At 30.6% G+C, this 15,617-nt stretch overlaps 1 protein-coding gene across 3 annotated transcripts in view; it reads right to left on the minus strand.

Annotated features, from left to right (window-relative positions):
* LOC124362244 (zinc finger protein ztf-16) overlaps positions 1-15,274 on the minus strand; it is a 32,827-nt gene extending 17,553 nt beyond the window's left edge. For 2 of the 3 annotated variants that reach the window (XR_006922447.1, XM_046816585.1), the window contains exons 1-2: positions 15,110-15,274; positions 9,708-9,899 (exon numbers count right to left, since the gene is read on the minus strand). Coding sequence is in view for 1 of the 3 variants with exons in the window: in XM_046816585.1 (XP_046672541.1) it covers positions 9,708-9,881 (174 nt within the window). In the remaining 2 variants the exon portion in view is untranslated. Of the gene's footprint in view, positions 1-3,026; positions 3,258-9,707; positions 9,900-15,109 lie in introns of those variants that run through there. The other variant, XM_046816586.1, reaches the window with a different exon arrangement.
* Between the last annotated feature and the right edge of the window lie 343 nt (positions 15,275-15,617).

Raw genomic sequence — 15,617 nt, forward strand, 5'->3', positions numbered from 1 at the left:
TCATTGTAATGTGATGAAATCTGAAAACAGTTTCATAAATACTTTCTTTCATATCCCAGTGATGCTTCTGTTGCAGTTCATGAGATTGACAGACAGAAAAGTTTTTGGCAAGAAGTCATCATATTCTTGTCGCGTAAATCAAGAAATTTTCATTCTCGTTCTTAAAATATGGTTAAAACTCATTTAACAAGAACACTGTTGTACCACACCGGCTACCCACAAACTGATAAAACCACGTTGTTGTTTGCCATCTTCAAGACATCTGATTTTGTGTAAAACCGAGCAGTTCCCAGGCTAGCCAATGATTGACAGTAGTCTAGATGGAAAATATTCTTAATATAAAAAGTTAATTGTTTGGTTTCAACATTTTGATATTAACACTTTCTATGTCTCTATTTTTAGGAATGTCCATAGTATCCGCTAAAAATTATAAAATCTGGATGTAATAGGATGTTTACAATATATTTTTGTGTAAATAATATTAAATAGTAAATACTCTTACTACACAGGGTGTCCGCATATTACAATACAAATCTTTGTAAAATGATTTATCCGATGAAAATAGACGAAGTCATATACAGAATATTAATTATAAAAAAGTTAAAGCTTTAAATTCTAAAATTTAAATTTGTAACTAATAAGACCTTTTTTTAAAACACTCTCAGAAAATAACTTTTTAGAAGTTTTAAAACTGAAGATTATAACAAAAGTAGAGCACTAAAACATTGCTTGTTTTTAGATGTAAATTTTTAGACAGATTTTACTGTGTTTCAACAATTAACAACAGTGTATTGAAGGTTTTGCTGAACATACAATAATACTAATATACTTTAACTATACAAATACAAATAGGAATGCTGTTCTTGTTTTTGACCCTTGATCTTGCAAACAACTACTCACCAGTTGTTCTTTATCTCCTTTGTCTAGCTTTTCATGGAAATGATATTTAACCCTCCAAGCGCTACTATTGCACTGTACGATATGTTCGAACCACTTTAAAGTGCTACTATCACACTGTGCGATATGTTAGTTTTTGTAAAACTACCGTAAAACGGTTTATTGAATTATTCTGTAATTTTCATAGTACAATGTAGGAGATTTCTTTACGCACTGGCTCTATTTTGTAAGCCTTTGAGTAGAATGAAAAATAACAGTCAGCTGATTTTGTCAGCTGTTGCCGCAATCGCTGCGCTGTAATTCTCTTCTTTTCGTCTAGGTTAGTTATCGTTCGGCAAGTAGAACATACAAGTATGGTTGTATGTTATACTTCTCAAAAACAAACACGTGGTCGGTACTGGTGCCCTGGATGTGATTGTGGTGTTCATCCTGGCTGTCCTGGCTGCTACAGTGCCTTAGAACACTTCAGGAGGCCTGTAGGGGGAGGCAGAAGAAAGAGGGTAGCGCAGCAATCAGAATCTGACTCTGACTTCTTTAGTCAAATGTAAATATGTATATAAACAAAAGGACCATAATAAGATTTTTTTACTATTTATAATTATTATTATAACAGACATTTTTTAGCTTTTGTGAGGTTATATGTACATCCAAACCAATGTTGTTTGAGAAGTGTTTACTTTGAATGTATCCATTGTGCAAATTTTGATGTGCGGAACAAATTTTTAGTTTTTGTTCAAAAGGCTTTGAAGTGACATTTTTATTGTTAACAATTAAATTTGAAACAATTTTTATATTTTGAAATATCTATATCCATGTTTTAAAAAGCATTTACAACCTCACCATCTAAAAAATACAAAAAGAAAAAAATCATCTACTACTCATCAAGACTTTTTTAGAGAAAAGTAGTAAGTGTTTTAAATTATCTTTATTTCCTAAAGCATGTTTTTCTGAAAAGAATGATATATAACACATGATCTTTGAATGTATATTTGTATCTAAAAAGTGGCTTTTAAGAAACCATGTATTTTGCTTCAAAACAGCCCAGCACTTATAATTAATGCTTGGAGGGTTAAATTGGTTGTATTGTAAATCAGCTTAATTATGACAATTTATGGTTTAAAATAACAGGTTATTGGAATATAATCCATAGTATTTATGCTCTAAACATAAAGTTGCAATACAACAGTTTTACCCTCTCATTTCAATGTATTTTTAGTATGTATACCAGAGACGGCACTCAAAACCTCTTTTCAAATTCCCGGTTTTTAATCAAGGCAAAATGATATTCTACAAAATCTTTAATGGATAACATATCAAACCCCAGGCTACAGCCCTGTGTAAGGGCAATATTAGACATGTTAATGGAAGACCATGTGGTGAACATTAGAGACCAAAGGTGCTTTGGTGGAGGCAGAATTTGATCCCACAAAACTCTAACCCACGAGTATTCAAAACCATGAGCCCCAGGATCTCCAAAAGAATATATTGTTCATTAATATAATTTTATACTAACAACATCTACCAATATAATTTACAATTTTAATCCTTAAAACTCTAATACCGATGTTATGTGATGACCACATATATCTAAAACTGTAATAAAGTAGGAATTGGAGTGCAAATATAATTAATAAGTAACGTATTAGTTATACAATTTTAAATTGCCATAGAATTAAATTTCTAGAGAGAATGTTATTTTTATTTTGTTTAAATCACTATTCTGATGAAAAGTATCTCCCCAAGTTTGTGCCACATTCTTGTATTTGAATAATGCTTTACTTTATCACTACAATCTCTCATGTTCCTCAAAATACTTCCAGGTAATTCTGGTAAAACAACTTTTAATGTGCAAAAATATTCGTTACATTTTAATGATTCCTGTAGAGGGAACCTTGAATGCTGTGCAATTGATACAATTCTGGTATACATTTTTTAATGAAATATGATTACTTGGACATACCTTTAATTTTCATCACACACACAAGTTTTAAGCATTAGGGCAATGTGGGTGAAAATGATAGCTAAAATCTATTTAATAATATACTATGTGAAATCACCTAAAGCACAAAACGTAGCCATATGCGAATACAGTGATATTACTATTATTATTACAGCTAAGTGAATATTACATTACAGCTAGAAGACTGAGTAGTGGATAGTTCTGCCACAACACAATGATGACAGTGTGAATGGCTGCTCTAGTGTTATCTCAGTCAGATGTTGGACACTCACTGTCATTATCAGCTCTGACACTGTTATCAGTTCTAGGTCAATGTCTGTCTCTAGTCTCACAACCTTCAACAGTAACAATTGTTTCTCCCTTAGAAAAATGTTCATTATCCTTACGGCCTTGACTTTAATTGGACTTTTTAAAGCAAAACTCCTTCATATGTTATTAATGTTGAGTAAAATCTAGAAAACATTTATTTTGAGGAATGGTTTTGTAAACAAATCCATCATTAGAAGAAACATTGTTTTGGTGACAACACTTTGAAACACCATATAATTAATTTATCAAATAACAAAAATCAATAAAAGGTGCAAAATATAGAACAAATATTCCTTTTTACATATTAGACAGTGTATTTCAACAGTTCCACTAAAACCAAAACCGTCGGGAATTGACTTGTCAAGTCGAAAGAGCTTTATTTCTTTGTATGTACAATGTATACAAATAATTTGTATGTAAATTTTTAACACATGATTGTAGAACAGGTTTTTGTTCATTTATGACTCATGGAACATATTTTGTAGTGAAATATAATTTTAAAAAATGAAATGTTTTAAAATATTTGTTTTCTTGATAAAAGTAACTTTTTTATAAATAGCATAATATGTAACCCCCATAACTTATGTACATACTGTACAAATTTCAAGCTGTTTTTATTTCGTCTGATTACAAAATGGCCTAAATTGCCTTCTTTCACGTGAAGTGATCAAAACATTTCCTACTTCTTTTGTATTTGGGAAAATCATCTTAAAAGAGCTATGAATTTAACATAAAGAATATTTTTCAAAATAATTGCAACATATTAAAACAATCATTGACCAGCCGTTTTTAATCCATTTTGCAATAATTTTTTGTTTATATTTATAAAACATATAGTTTTAGAAACAACCTATTAGTGGAGCATATTATTATATTCAGCATAATGTTTAGATTGTAAATATATGAAATATAACAGATTATATGATGCCCACAAAATAATTAAGACAGTTGAAATGAGAAAGTTTAGATTATGAAAACATAAATTTCAAATTAAAGTGCATAGCACAAATATTTAATTTTTTAATTCCATAAGTGTAAATGTGTAAGTTTCAAATTTCATTTTATAACACAGAAATAATACACAGTTTGTTGCATTACTAAAACATACAGAGTTGCAGCAAAAAAACTATAAATAAATTTTAAAACATTATATTAATATTTAAAACATGTAAAGCAAACTTGGGCTTTATAAATATTTTACGAATATCACACATAATTGTGTACTCAATCAGAAATATAAAATACTGGAAATAAATAGAGTTTAGCAAAAGAAATTGTTTATGCAATTTAAAAATGAGAAAAACCACAATAATTTCTTGCTTTAAATTTATGGTAAATTGTTCATTTCATTAGTTTGCAAATGAAAGATTAATATATATATATATATATATATATATATATATATATATATATATATATATATATATATATATATATATATATATATATATATATATATATATAATTTGTGTTAGTTAAGGTAATAATTATTGTAGCCAACTGGCAATAAATTTGTTTCAGTCAATAGAACAGTAACTCTTCCTCTTTCATCACATGTGTCATTTGACTTTAAACAATAAGAATTACAAAAATAATTAACATTTTTCTGTAGGATAACCTTATTATTATATGACCCTGAGAAGACACAGATGTTCTAATTGGAGAGAAAAAATATAAAACAACATAAATCTAAATGGTTTATTCTAGCGAAATACTGACAATGACTACGGTTTAGAGCAAAATTGAACTTTCCATTCATGCCACTTTGGTGGTTTTCGTCTCCTTATCTGAATGGGTTTGTAATTTCTATAAGGACGTAGTTGGGATTTGAGCAGCGCACCAACTCTGATTCAAAATATTAAGTTTTTGTGATAATAATAAGCAAACGTGAGTCAGAAAGGTGTATATACATGAAAGTATTTCATTCTCTTTCGATTGGTATGCTAACGAGGTGTGGCAGAAAAGTTGAGAGACTGGAATCACTGATAGAGATCTGGCAACACTGCAACCTTCTCCTTATCACAACTTGTACTTTGGACTCTCCAAAGGGCCCAGTACAAGTTTCAACCTTGTCCTGTGACTACATGACCCCTTAGAACGTGATAAGTGAAGTGTTTCTAGTGTGGTGTGTTTTGAAAATGGAACAACATAGTTTGGAGCAACGGTGTGTACCATTAAATTTTGTTTTAGTCTGGGTGAATCTGCGACTTTGACTTTTCAAAAGTTGCAAGAAGCTTAAGGGGGAACATTCATTATCACAGAGCACAAGTTTTTCAGTGCCATAAGGCATTTTTAGAGGGCCGAGAGTTAATTGAGGATGAAGCTCGCTCTGAGAGGCTTTCAACATCGAGAACTGATGAGAACATCGATGAGTGAGAGCTCTGGGGAGGTCAGACTGTCAACTTACATTAAGGCTAAAGAGTATGGAGTTGAGATTGAATCGTTTCACTCTTTATTAGATTCTGACACAAGATTTGGGCATGAGAAAGGTGTGTGCCAAGATTGTACCATAAAACCTAACAATTGGACAAAAAGACAATCAAAAGAATGTATGCTTTGATCTTCTTTACGTATTGAAAATAACCTACAGTTTTCAGTCACGTAATGACAAATCATGGGTTTTTGAGTATGATCCTGAGACAAAACGAAAAGTGAAGAGTGGCACATTCCCCAATCTCCTTGACCAAGAAAGGCTTGCATGAGCAAATAAAAAAATCAAAACCTTGCTTATTTTTTTTTTATAGAAGTGAGATCGTTCACAGAAAATGTGTGCCTCTAAGACAGGCTGTTAACAAAATCTTTTATAAAAATAGAATAGAAACACATTTTTATTGAGGCAAAATTAGGTTTTCTTACATTTAAGGAATTTTTTTCTATTATAAAGAAGTCCTTGAACGGCTCAGAAAAAAGGTACTTTGTGTCAGATTGACATTTCAGACCATTGGGTGCTCCATCATGACAATGCCCCCTGTCACACGCCAATTTCTATCAACCAGTTTTTTACCAATAAAGGTATTCCTGTGATTCTCCAGCTCCCGTATTAAACTGTTCTCAGCCCCTTATGACTTCTTTTTGTTTCTTAAGATAAAAAACACTTGAAAGGGCATCATCTTGGTACTATTGAAAACATCCAACAGTAGTGTTATTGAAGATTATTCCAAAGTCATTAATGGTATCAAAATACATGGCTCGTAGAATAACAGGTTATTCTATGGTGCATTGAGGGTTAATTTAGTATTACAAATACTTTTTAAATGAATTTAAAATTTTTGTGGGTTTAAAATGTTGTGACTTTATTAGAATTGGCGAATTACTTTCCAGTCCTACAAGAAAAAATTCTGTCTGATAGACAGATAAATTTGCTTTAATTTATATTATCAATCAATGTCCTACTACTTACACCTCTCATATAGTCTAGAAATAGCAGAGATCCCAATACAGAGCCTTGGTGTACTTTCAACTTAACTGGTTTACTCTTTGGTGATGATTTAATGATTTTACTGTAACTAGTCCAGTGTACAAATTCTTGGCAATCTTTTGGAGAGATAGGAACAGAACGAACTTAAGATTTTAGTTACCCCACAGACGTGTATGTAGCTTTCCCATTAATGTAATAGTGTTTGAAGTTGTGAAAAGCTTTAAAAAGATCCACATTACCCCTTAAAATCCATTTTACCCCTTAAAAAGTCACTAAAAATAATAAAAATTAACAAAAAATTGTTTTTTATTATGTATTTTGATTTACTGGTCAATTTTAACTAAAAAACTGACAAAATAATAATTTTTTAGCTAAAACTTTGGAAAAAACACTATTTTGACTGTTTTTGGTTTAATTTGAAACCGGTCTTTTAAATTAATTAACGACAATTGAGGTACAGCACTTTTTTACTGAGTGATTATATACATTATTTACTTATATTTGTTTGTGAATGCCAGTTTTAAAAGTTTTTTTACAGTAAGGGAAACCTAGAAGAAAGGATCCACGCACAAACCTACATCGTAATCACTGAACTGTATTATGATCCTACATTCAGCTAACTCAAGTATCAGATTGTAAGCAAATCAGCATGCAGAAACCATCTAATGGCTATTTATTTCACAGTTTTCCCACTAGTAGAATCACCATCCGTCTTAGGTAAACATAAACTGGGTTGTTCCACGTTGTATTAACTTGTCAGTGGTCTTGTTTTAGCCAGACATCAGTGACAATTGACTCCGGCAAATGTCGTTAAGAGTTAATAAACTTTCTTCTATCTACTGATTCTATTACTGGTTAACCCAATCAAAAGTAATACTGATTTTGGTACAGAAAGTCCAGAACATTGTTTTCTAAAACGTCTATAACTTGCCTTACATATATTTTAGATAGCCTAATGATGGTAAAAAAGATATATGTAAATAATTGTGCACACATTAAGTGTCATCTCTTTTATTAGAGAGAAGTTTGATTGTAGGAGATTATCAATTCCATCATTATAACAACTATATCAAAGAAAATCAATTTAAGTTGTAATTAATGATCAAGCATTCATATTGGAAGATGTGTAAATATCTCCTTCATCAAACACAAGTTTATTTTTGGATAGGTTAAATATATTGATTGAAAGAAGACTAAAGAAATGTCAAACCTTAATTATTATTAGTGATAAAAATATTAATTATTATTAGTGATAAAAATATTAATTATTATTAGTGATAAAAATATTAATTATTATTATTAGTGATACAAATATTAATTATTATTAGTGATAAAAATATTAATTATTATTAGTGATAAAAATATTAATTATTATTAGTGATAAAAATATTAATATTTTGATACAAAGCAAGGAGCACAATGATTTTAAATACATCTTAATTAAAAGGACATACTATGTCACATTTAAGAGAATTTCTAACAAGAGTATCAAATTAAACTTAAACTGCTATCAATAATGTATTTTCTAAAATATTTAATAAATATAAAAGTTGAAGGTATCATTGGTGGGAAGAAGCGGTTATGGTGGACCTGTTTGTCCAATGGTGTAAATTTATAAGAGGGGGATAGAAACCTCCAAAATCTATACAAATTAAAAATATATATGTAACAGCAATCCAACTTGTTTGAAATCATTTACAGCAGTTAAATGGGTTTACATTGAATTAGGCCTAATTAATTTATTTAAATTTAGATATAGTCAAGTTTATTCCATAACACACAGTGTGGTCAGCTCTTCAATCAAATTCATCTTTCCCCCCCAAAAAACCAGGTCCTAACTATGGCACTGTGTTTGTCTTACCATTATGGCCAAGTTATAGTTATTAAAGCTGGAATAAATTAACCGTTACCGCTTTCAGGGTGGGGCTGGCCTACCGATGCGTTGTTTTGCTGAGGACTTGAAGAACGGGACTGACCGCCTACTGTTTAGCTACTGTTTATTGCATCATAGACCGAATATCTCAATGAAAACTGAATAGAAATCGATCTTAAAATTTGTCTAGATACATAATAAAATCAAAATAATCAAACTTAAGACAACTGATTGCTTCCAAACACTTTGAAAAATAAAAATTTCCAGTTTTGGTTTATTCCTGTAATAGTCTGATACAGGCCGGATGTTTGTGTTTACTTCCTGTAACACTTCTGTAACTGTGATGTATTTTCATTGCTTCTTTTCAAACAGGGACTCCTTTGTTTTATTTAAGTGATATAATGTCAGTATATAGTAATATAGTGTCAGTGATTGTTTTTATCATGGAAAGGGATTACTTGGATCGGCATGAAATAGGTGCAGTCTTAGATGAATATTCCGATGACAATGAAAATAGTACATTTTAGATTATGTACATTTATTTGAAATTATTTACTGTACAAGTATTTTTTTCATACACAAATTGAAATTATATTTATATGCATCCATAAAATAAATATATGTGGTATCCTGAAAGAAATATGTACAAAACATAAGTTTTAGGCATTTCCTACAACCTTTTTTTACATATTTTTGGTTCTAAAAAATTGTATAAATGCATCAGGGTTTTTATATGAGTTACTAAATAACTTTCAAGAATGAAACGTCAAACCCCTATAAGAGGACAAAATATAACAAGAAACATCTAAAATACCAAATCACTCCTAAACCTACACATGGTAAATCAATTGGGCTACCCGTTCTTGTTGAAAGTAATTCGAGGGCTATTGGTTAAAAGTGAACAGATACATATAATAATAACCAAGCAAGTAGAAACTTCTCTGATGTACATTTGAATTTAATTTCATAATTACTGGCATCATAAAACTGGTATGAGGTGTATTTAGGGATAACAGATAAACTGAAACTAGAGAAAAAGGAAATTATCAATATGGGTAAAATAGTAGGCAGAAATAAAAGTAGCAAACTATTAAAATGGATCTCTGCATAAGCATTATATTCCTAGTTTTAATTCATTTTGACAGATTAGCACTTTTATTCCAAACTACTATTTTACTCATATTGATATCACTCAATATTTACTACTGTATACAAATGTCAAACCACAATAAGGGGTTCCTGATACTGACCGGTATTGCTCCATCACACGAATCATAGTTAGTGTTGAGAGCCCCGTCAATGCCTCCCTCTGTGTCAGGATCTCCATTCTCCTCATTGCTGTTGGCACCGTTATCCAGCTGCATCCCAGAGTCGGCTTCAACCTCTGCCTCGTCTCTCGCATACGGTGAGTCTGTCTCTGCCATCCTCCCTTTTATCAGCTCCTATAGAAAAATAACATAATAATTGACAAAATAGTTGTATAACTTATCTATATTCAAGATAATTTTTAAACCCATTTAATTTATATTTTGTTTTTATAATAGTGAACATGAAACTAATAATTTTCATATTCCTGTCTACAAGATAATGCCACGTAATTACCATGAATGTTATGTCTTATTTAATGAAAATAAAATAAAACAGTTTCTACAAGAAAAGAAACAAGTGCTGTTTCTTAAGGATACATGTTTCTACAAAAACATAAAATAATGTATGTGGATGAAACATAATGGACCTTCATAGCAGCTAATTTAAGAGAGTAAAATTACATTATACTAACTTGTATAGAAAAAAAGGTGTAATGCTTTTTAAATATAAGGGAAAAGAAAACCTTCCTTGAGATAGAACCTAAATTCAAGCTCAGATCACGTAAGCGCTTATAAAGGTCAAATTTTTGTAAACTACATTACTGTACTGTCCAGTTGTGTATGTATTTGTGTGTGACTACTAACATTCCAGATCACAATAATGTCTTCTAAAGCTAGAGAGGTTAAAGGATAATTTTTATGAAATCAGCATAGGCTATCTTCTTTTTTTTTAATAATTGATAGAGAAAGAATTAGAATTTTCATTGGTGGTATTGGTTAGTAAATAAAACATTAACCAGGTTGACATAACAACAACTCAAATTATTGTGAACTTTGTTGTTTCTGATGAAAAACTACATGTTGATAGAATAAGATTCATTTATGCATTTGAGTCTTGTTTTTGATTTGTTTTAAGTGTAAGTTCCACAAATCTAGGGTGAAATATACAGGGTGACAATTAAGTCTGGAACCCCCTTTTTAATTTTTGAACCACAATAGAAAGAAATACCAAAGTTCAAACGTGCTTACTAGTGATAGTAACGCACACATCTGCCCAATTACCGACCAGATATTCCCTTTGGGGGACGGTCCACAAGGAGTCAGACAAAATTCTTAAATAGCAGCATAGGTCAAGTTTGGTATCAAATTAAAGGTCTCACTTAGCAGAGTACAATGCCGCAAACCGGACTTCAAAAGGTGGATTCATTCAGTAGTTATAGCTATTTGAATTTTATAACAATTTAACAATGTAAATTATTAAGTATTACAAGTAAACACCAATTTTTAAGTACCTGTGATCAAAGTAAGTGTTCAAAATGTTCCCCTCCCATCATCTAACAATGTAGTAATCAAAGCCAGGAATCAATAATTATTACCAATAACACAATTACTGTTAGAATGTGAAAGTGGCAGATTGAGTCATACACAGCATCCACAGAAACTTAACGTTTGGGCAGGTATTATAGGAAATCAAATTATGGGCCCATTATTTATCAATGGTAATTTAAATGGTGACTCGTATCTAGCAATGCTCCAAAATGAGATAATTCCTGCACTACAAGCTGCTCTTGGTCGACAATTTCAAAGAATTTATTTCCAACAAGATGGCGCGCCACCACACTTTGCTCTCCTTGTTAGAGAATACTTGGATACAATATTCCATCACAGATGGATTGGAAGACGTGGTGCAGTAGAGTGGCCTGCTCGTTCCCCTGCTTTATCTCCGCTGGATTTTTTTCTTTGGGGATACCTCAAAGATAAAGTTTATCGTACTAAGCCTCGAGATTTGGCGCACCTAAGAAATCTCATAGTCCAAGAAGCTCAAGATATTCCTCGTGACTACCTTCAAAATGCAGTGGATGGTTTTAAAACCGCCTAGGACATTGCCAGATGATGGGAGGGGAACATTTTGAACACTTACTTTGATCACAGGTACTTAAAAATTGGTGTTTACTTGTAATACTTAATAATTTACATTGTTAAATTGTTATAAAATTCAAATAGCTATAACTACTGAATGAATCCACCTTTTGAAGTCCGGTTTGCGGCATTGTACTCTGCTAAGTGAGACCTTTAATTTGATACCAAACTTGACCTATGCTGCTATTTAAGAATTTTGTCTGACTCCTTGTGGACCGTCCCCCAAAGGGAATATCTGGTCGGTAATTGGGCAGATGTGTGCGTTACTATCACCAGTAAGCACGTTTGAACTTTGGTATTTCTTTCTATTGTGGTTCAAAAATTAAAAAGGGGGTTCCAGACTTAATTGTCACCCTGTACAGATTGTTCAGTAATTAGGTAAATCAGTGGATAAGTACTGTGGACACAAGTACCTATCCGTTCTTGATAATGTTTACTTTATCCACAATGCCTAAAATTATCTAAAACTCTTTTTTTATTGCTCTGTTATTTTGGTAAATTGGTAAACTTCTTTGGGCATCTTAGTGATGTTTTGTGTTGTTAATTTAAAAAGTTGTTCTTTCATTTTTGTGGTGCAAGTGGCTTAGTGAGTGATAAATACAATACGTTGTTTTCTTGTACTTTCATACAGAATATAGGCTAGGTTAGACATATTTTTTTATCTTTGAATTTAGCCCTTGTCATCTATTTTAAACTTTACAATATGTAAAAATGTCTTTCTCTTTCTGATTTTCGGACAGGCTGGTATGCAGTATAGTAAGTGGCCACCACCACACTGGAATCAGGAAACCAAAGTTGATTAAAAGTACCAAATATGTCAAGTAAAAAGCGTTCTATACTAAATAAAAATATTGAAGAAAATAATTTAAACAAAGAAAAATCATTTCTATGGTATCTGAATAATGACCATAAGTAAAATGTCGATGCACATGTGTTATTTGTGCCACAAGCTGTCTGACAAGTTTATATTTCAATAAAAAATGTTACACTGCTTTATTTTTTTACATTTAATAAACCCATATAGCTTAGGCAGCTTTTATTCTTCATTAAATTATTAGTTTTTTAGGTATAAAAACAAATAAACTATGCTGTAATATAAAATACCTATAACGTAATTACATTAGGTTTCAACATTTCAACATTTTGGTTTCAGTAATTTAGATAATTATAAATAAGTCGATCGATGAATTGATTGTGGGGGTAGGGTACGATAAGCGGACCCGGTTTTTTATATCAAAACTGGCAAACGATATTACTTAATCATAACCATTGATATAATCAATCGATACTAATTAATTATTTTGAACAATTAACGTACATAATCTATATCAACAGCTGGAAACACTTTCAAATAATACATACGTAAGGTAATATTTCAATTTTACATAAGTAACATTTGATTATTAAAATGGCAGTCAATTTTAGAAAACTACACGACATTGCTTTGAAAGATTATAAGACAAGTTTTTCATGGTTTCAACATGTAGGACTATTACCGAAAGACCCATTATGTGAAACTTGTGGGAAAGAAACAAAGGTTGTCTTTAGTTTTCCTAATTTTGGTTATAATTTGTTTGATCACTGTTAATATTAATAAGGGGATTCCCTACTGAAAAATGACCAATTTTTACGAAACAAATTGAAATTAACTTTTATATTTATTTCAATTCTATGGCTTATAAGCAACCATAAAAACATAATAACATTTACTATAATACAACTTTTCATCACTGTGAAAAAATATTTGAAGAGGAGCACGCACACCTACTTTTGGTCTAGTCAGCCAGTGCCAGAAGACCCCAGCAATCCTTTTTTTAGTAATCATATAGCAAATATAGCCTTTTCTTTCTTGTTAGTGGTTTATTAGGCCTACATAAGTCTTCAATATATAAATATACCATTCACTGACTATAAGTACCAGTATGGTAAGTTACTTTCATCTATAGCTACTAAATAGCTTGTGTAAACTTCAAACGCTGATTCCCGCAGATTTAAAATTTTTATATTTTTTACACAAAAGTTCTAATAACTTTTTAGCTATTAAAGCTAAAGCAGTGAAACTTTTACTACATATTATTTATAATGTTGTAAACCTTTTTGTGCATGGATATTATTATATGTTAAATAAAAGTTTAAATAAAAAATCATTAAAAATACTATTTATAAAAAAATTTTTTTAATGTTTTTGTCAAGCCATAAATTTAAAACTATTTGAGAAATAAACTTGAGCATGCACAAAAACTTAGTACTTGTCATGTTCTTAAAAATGAGATAATAAAAAATAATATTTCATTAGTTACAAAGTTATAAGACATTCAAAATCCCATGTATTTTTCTAAAAAAACAACTCAACAATTCCAAAAAGGAGGTAAATATGTGTATATTTTTAAAATATAACAGTGGCAATCATTATTCTAAGACCAAAGGAACCCAAATATATACATATTATAATCATTAAACATGCTTTAATGAAAATCACTAGTTTCAGTAGGGAATCCCCTTAAAACATATGTTTGTTATTGAGGACTATAGATACTTTTATATCGATTGATAGTCTAAGATTTGAGATGCGAACATTAGGTATCGATGATTACATTCTTCGATATAAAAAAACAGGGTCCGCTTATCGTATCCTACCCGATTGTGGTGGTGGCTGCATCATAATAATTAAAATGAATACATTCATAAAATTATTGTGCCTTTGAGTTAAATTTGTGGGTCAGTATACTGAATGCTTTTACTCCTATTAGAGCCGGCAAGTAAATCCTAAGTAGTTTCACTAATAATCGTTTTCTGATGACTTTTAAATATACTTTTTAACCATTTTCCGTTTAAAAAACTATCATTACGTCCTAAAGTAAATGTTAACCTCTATTATTTTTCCTGGTTCTTTTTGTTTGTAGGCTAAAGTGGCAAAGCATACTACAAGTAGGCTACGTAAGAGTAAATTACAATATATGTGAATGTTAAACAGGGACCTTGGCACTGAAGGTGTTATGTTGATTTATATTTAAAATGACAATATTTGTCTTTTGGAACTGACCTCTGTTGAATATAGTGAAACTAAATTTACAATGGTGTTAATTTAACCATGAATAATTCAAGAGCTTCTAACTGTTTATACAATATGATAAATTGCAATATCATTCATTAGGATAACTAAAGTTAATCCATGGTACAGGAGAACATTTAAGGATATAAAAGAAAGGTTAATGTAATAAATGAAGAAATACAAATAAATTTAAACATTTATATTGATAAAACAAATGTAAATTATAAAAGTTGTTGCATAAAAATGAGGTCGACAAAACTGTGTCAAAAGCAATGATTTCGCTAACTAGGCTAGCCTAGTTTCACGACCTGAAAACTGTCGGGCCTAATTAGAGCGTGGCTGGATTATGTGTAAATATTAGCATAAAACTTACATCTTAATAAGAATAAGTCCTGCACATATATTCATTGACTGTTACATTTAATGCAAATTTTGGTCACACATTATCGTACATATTATTAACACCCATACTCAACAAATAAACTACAAATCAACACAACATCCATACACATACACATTAAAGTTATGTACTTTTAGGTTTAGACAGCAGCAGATGGCATGGCAGTCAGGTATGTCAACAGCATTTCAGCTCTGTAAGTTAATTTACCCCATCCAAAACCAGCAATACTCCTTAACGGTTTATAGATATTCATTCATATATATTTTATATCAATTTAGGTGCTCTGTACCACAAATTCAATAAAACTCTATTTTTTTATAAAACCATTATTAATTATTGGCCAATCATATAATACAGTTACATTGTGGTATTTGATGATTTAATTATGTGCAAATTATGTTTTAAGAAAGTAATTGATAAGCAATGAATTTGAACATAACAAACTTTCACAAACATTGAACCACGTTTTCTAAACTTTGAA

Source organism: Homalodisca vitripennis, chromosome 5, assembly GCF_021130785.1.
Source record: "Homalodisca vitripennis isolate AUS2020 chromosome 5, UT_GWSS_2.1, whole genome shotgun sequence".
Taxonomy (NCBI): Eukaryota; Metazoa; Arthropoda; class Insecta; order Hemiptera; family Cicadellidae; genus Homalodisca; species Homalodisca vitripennis.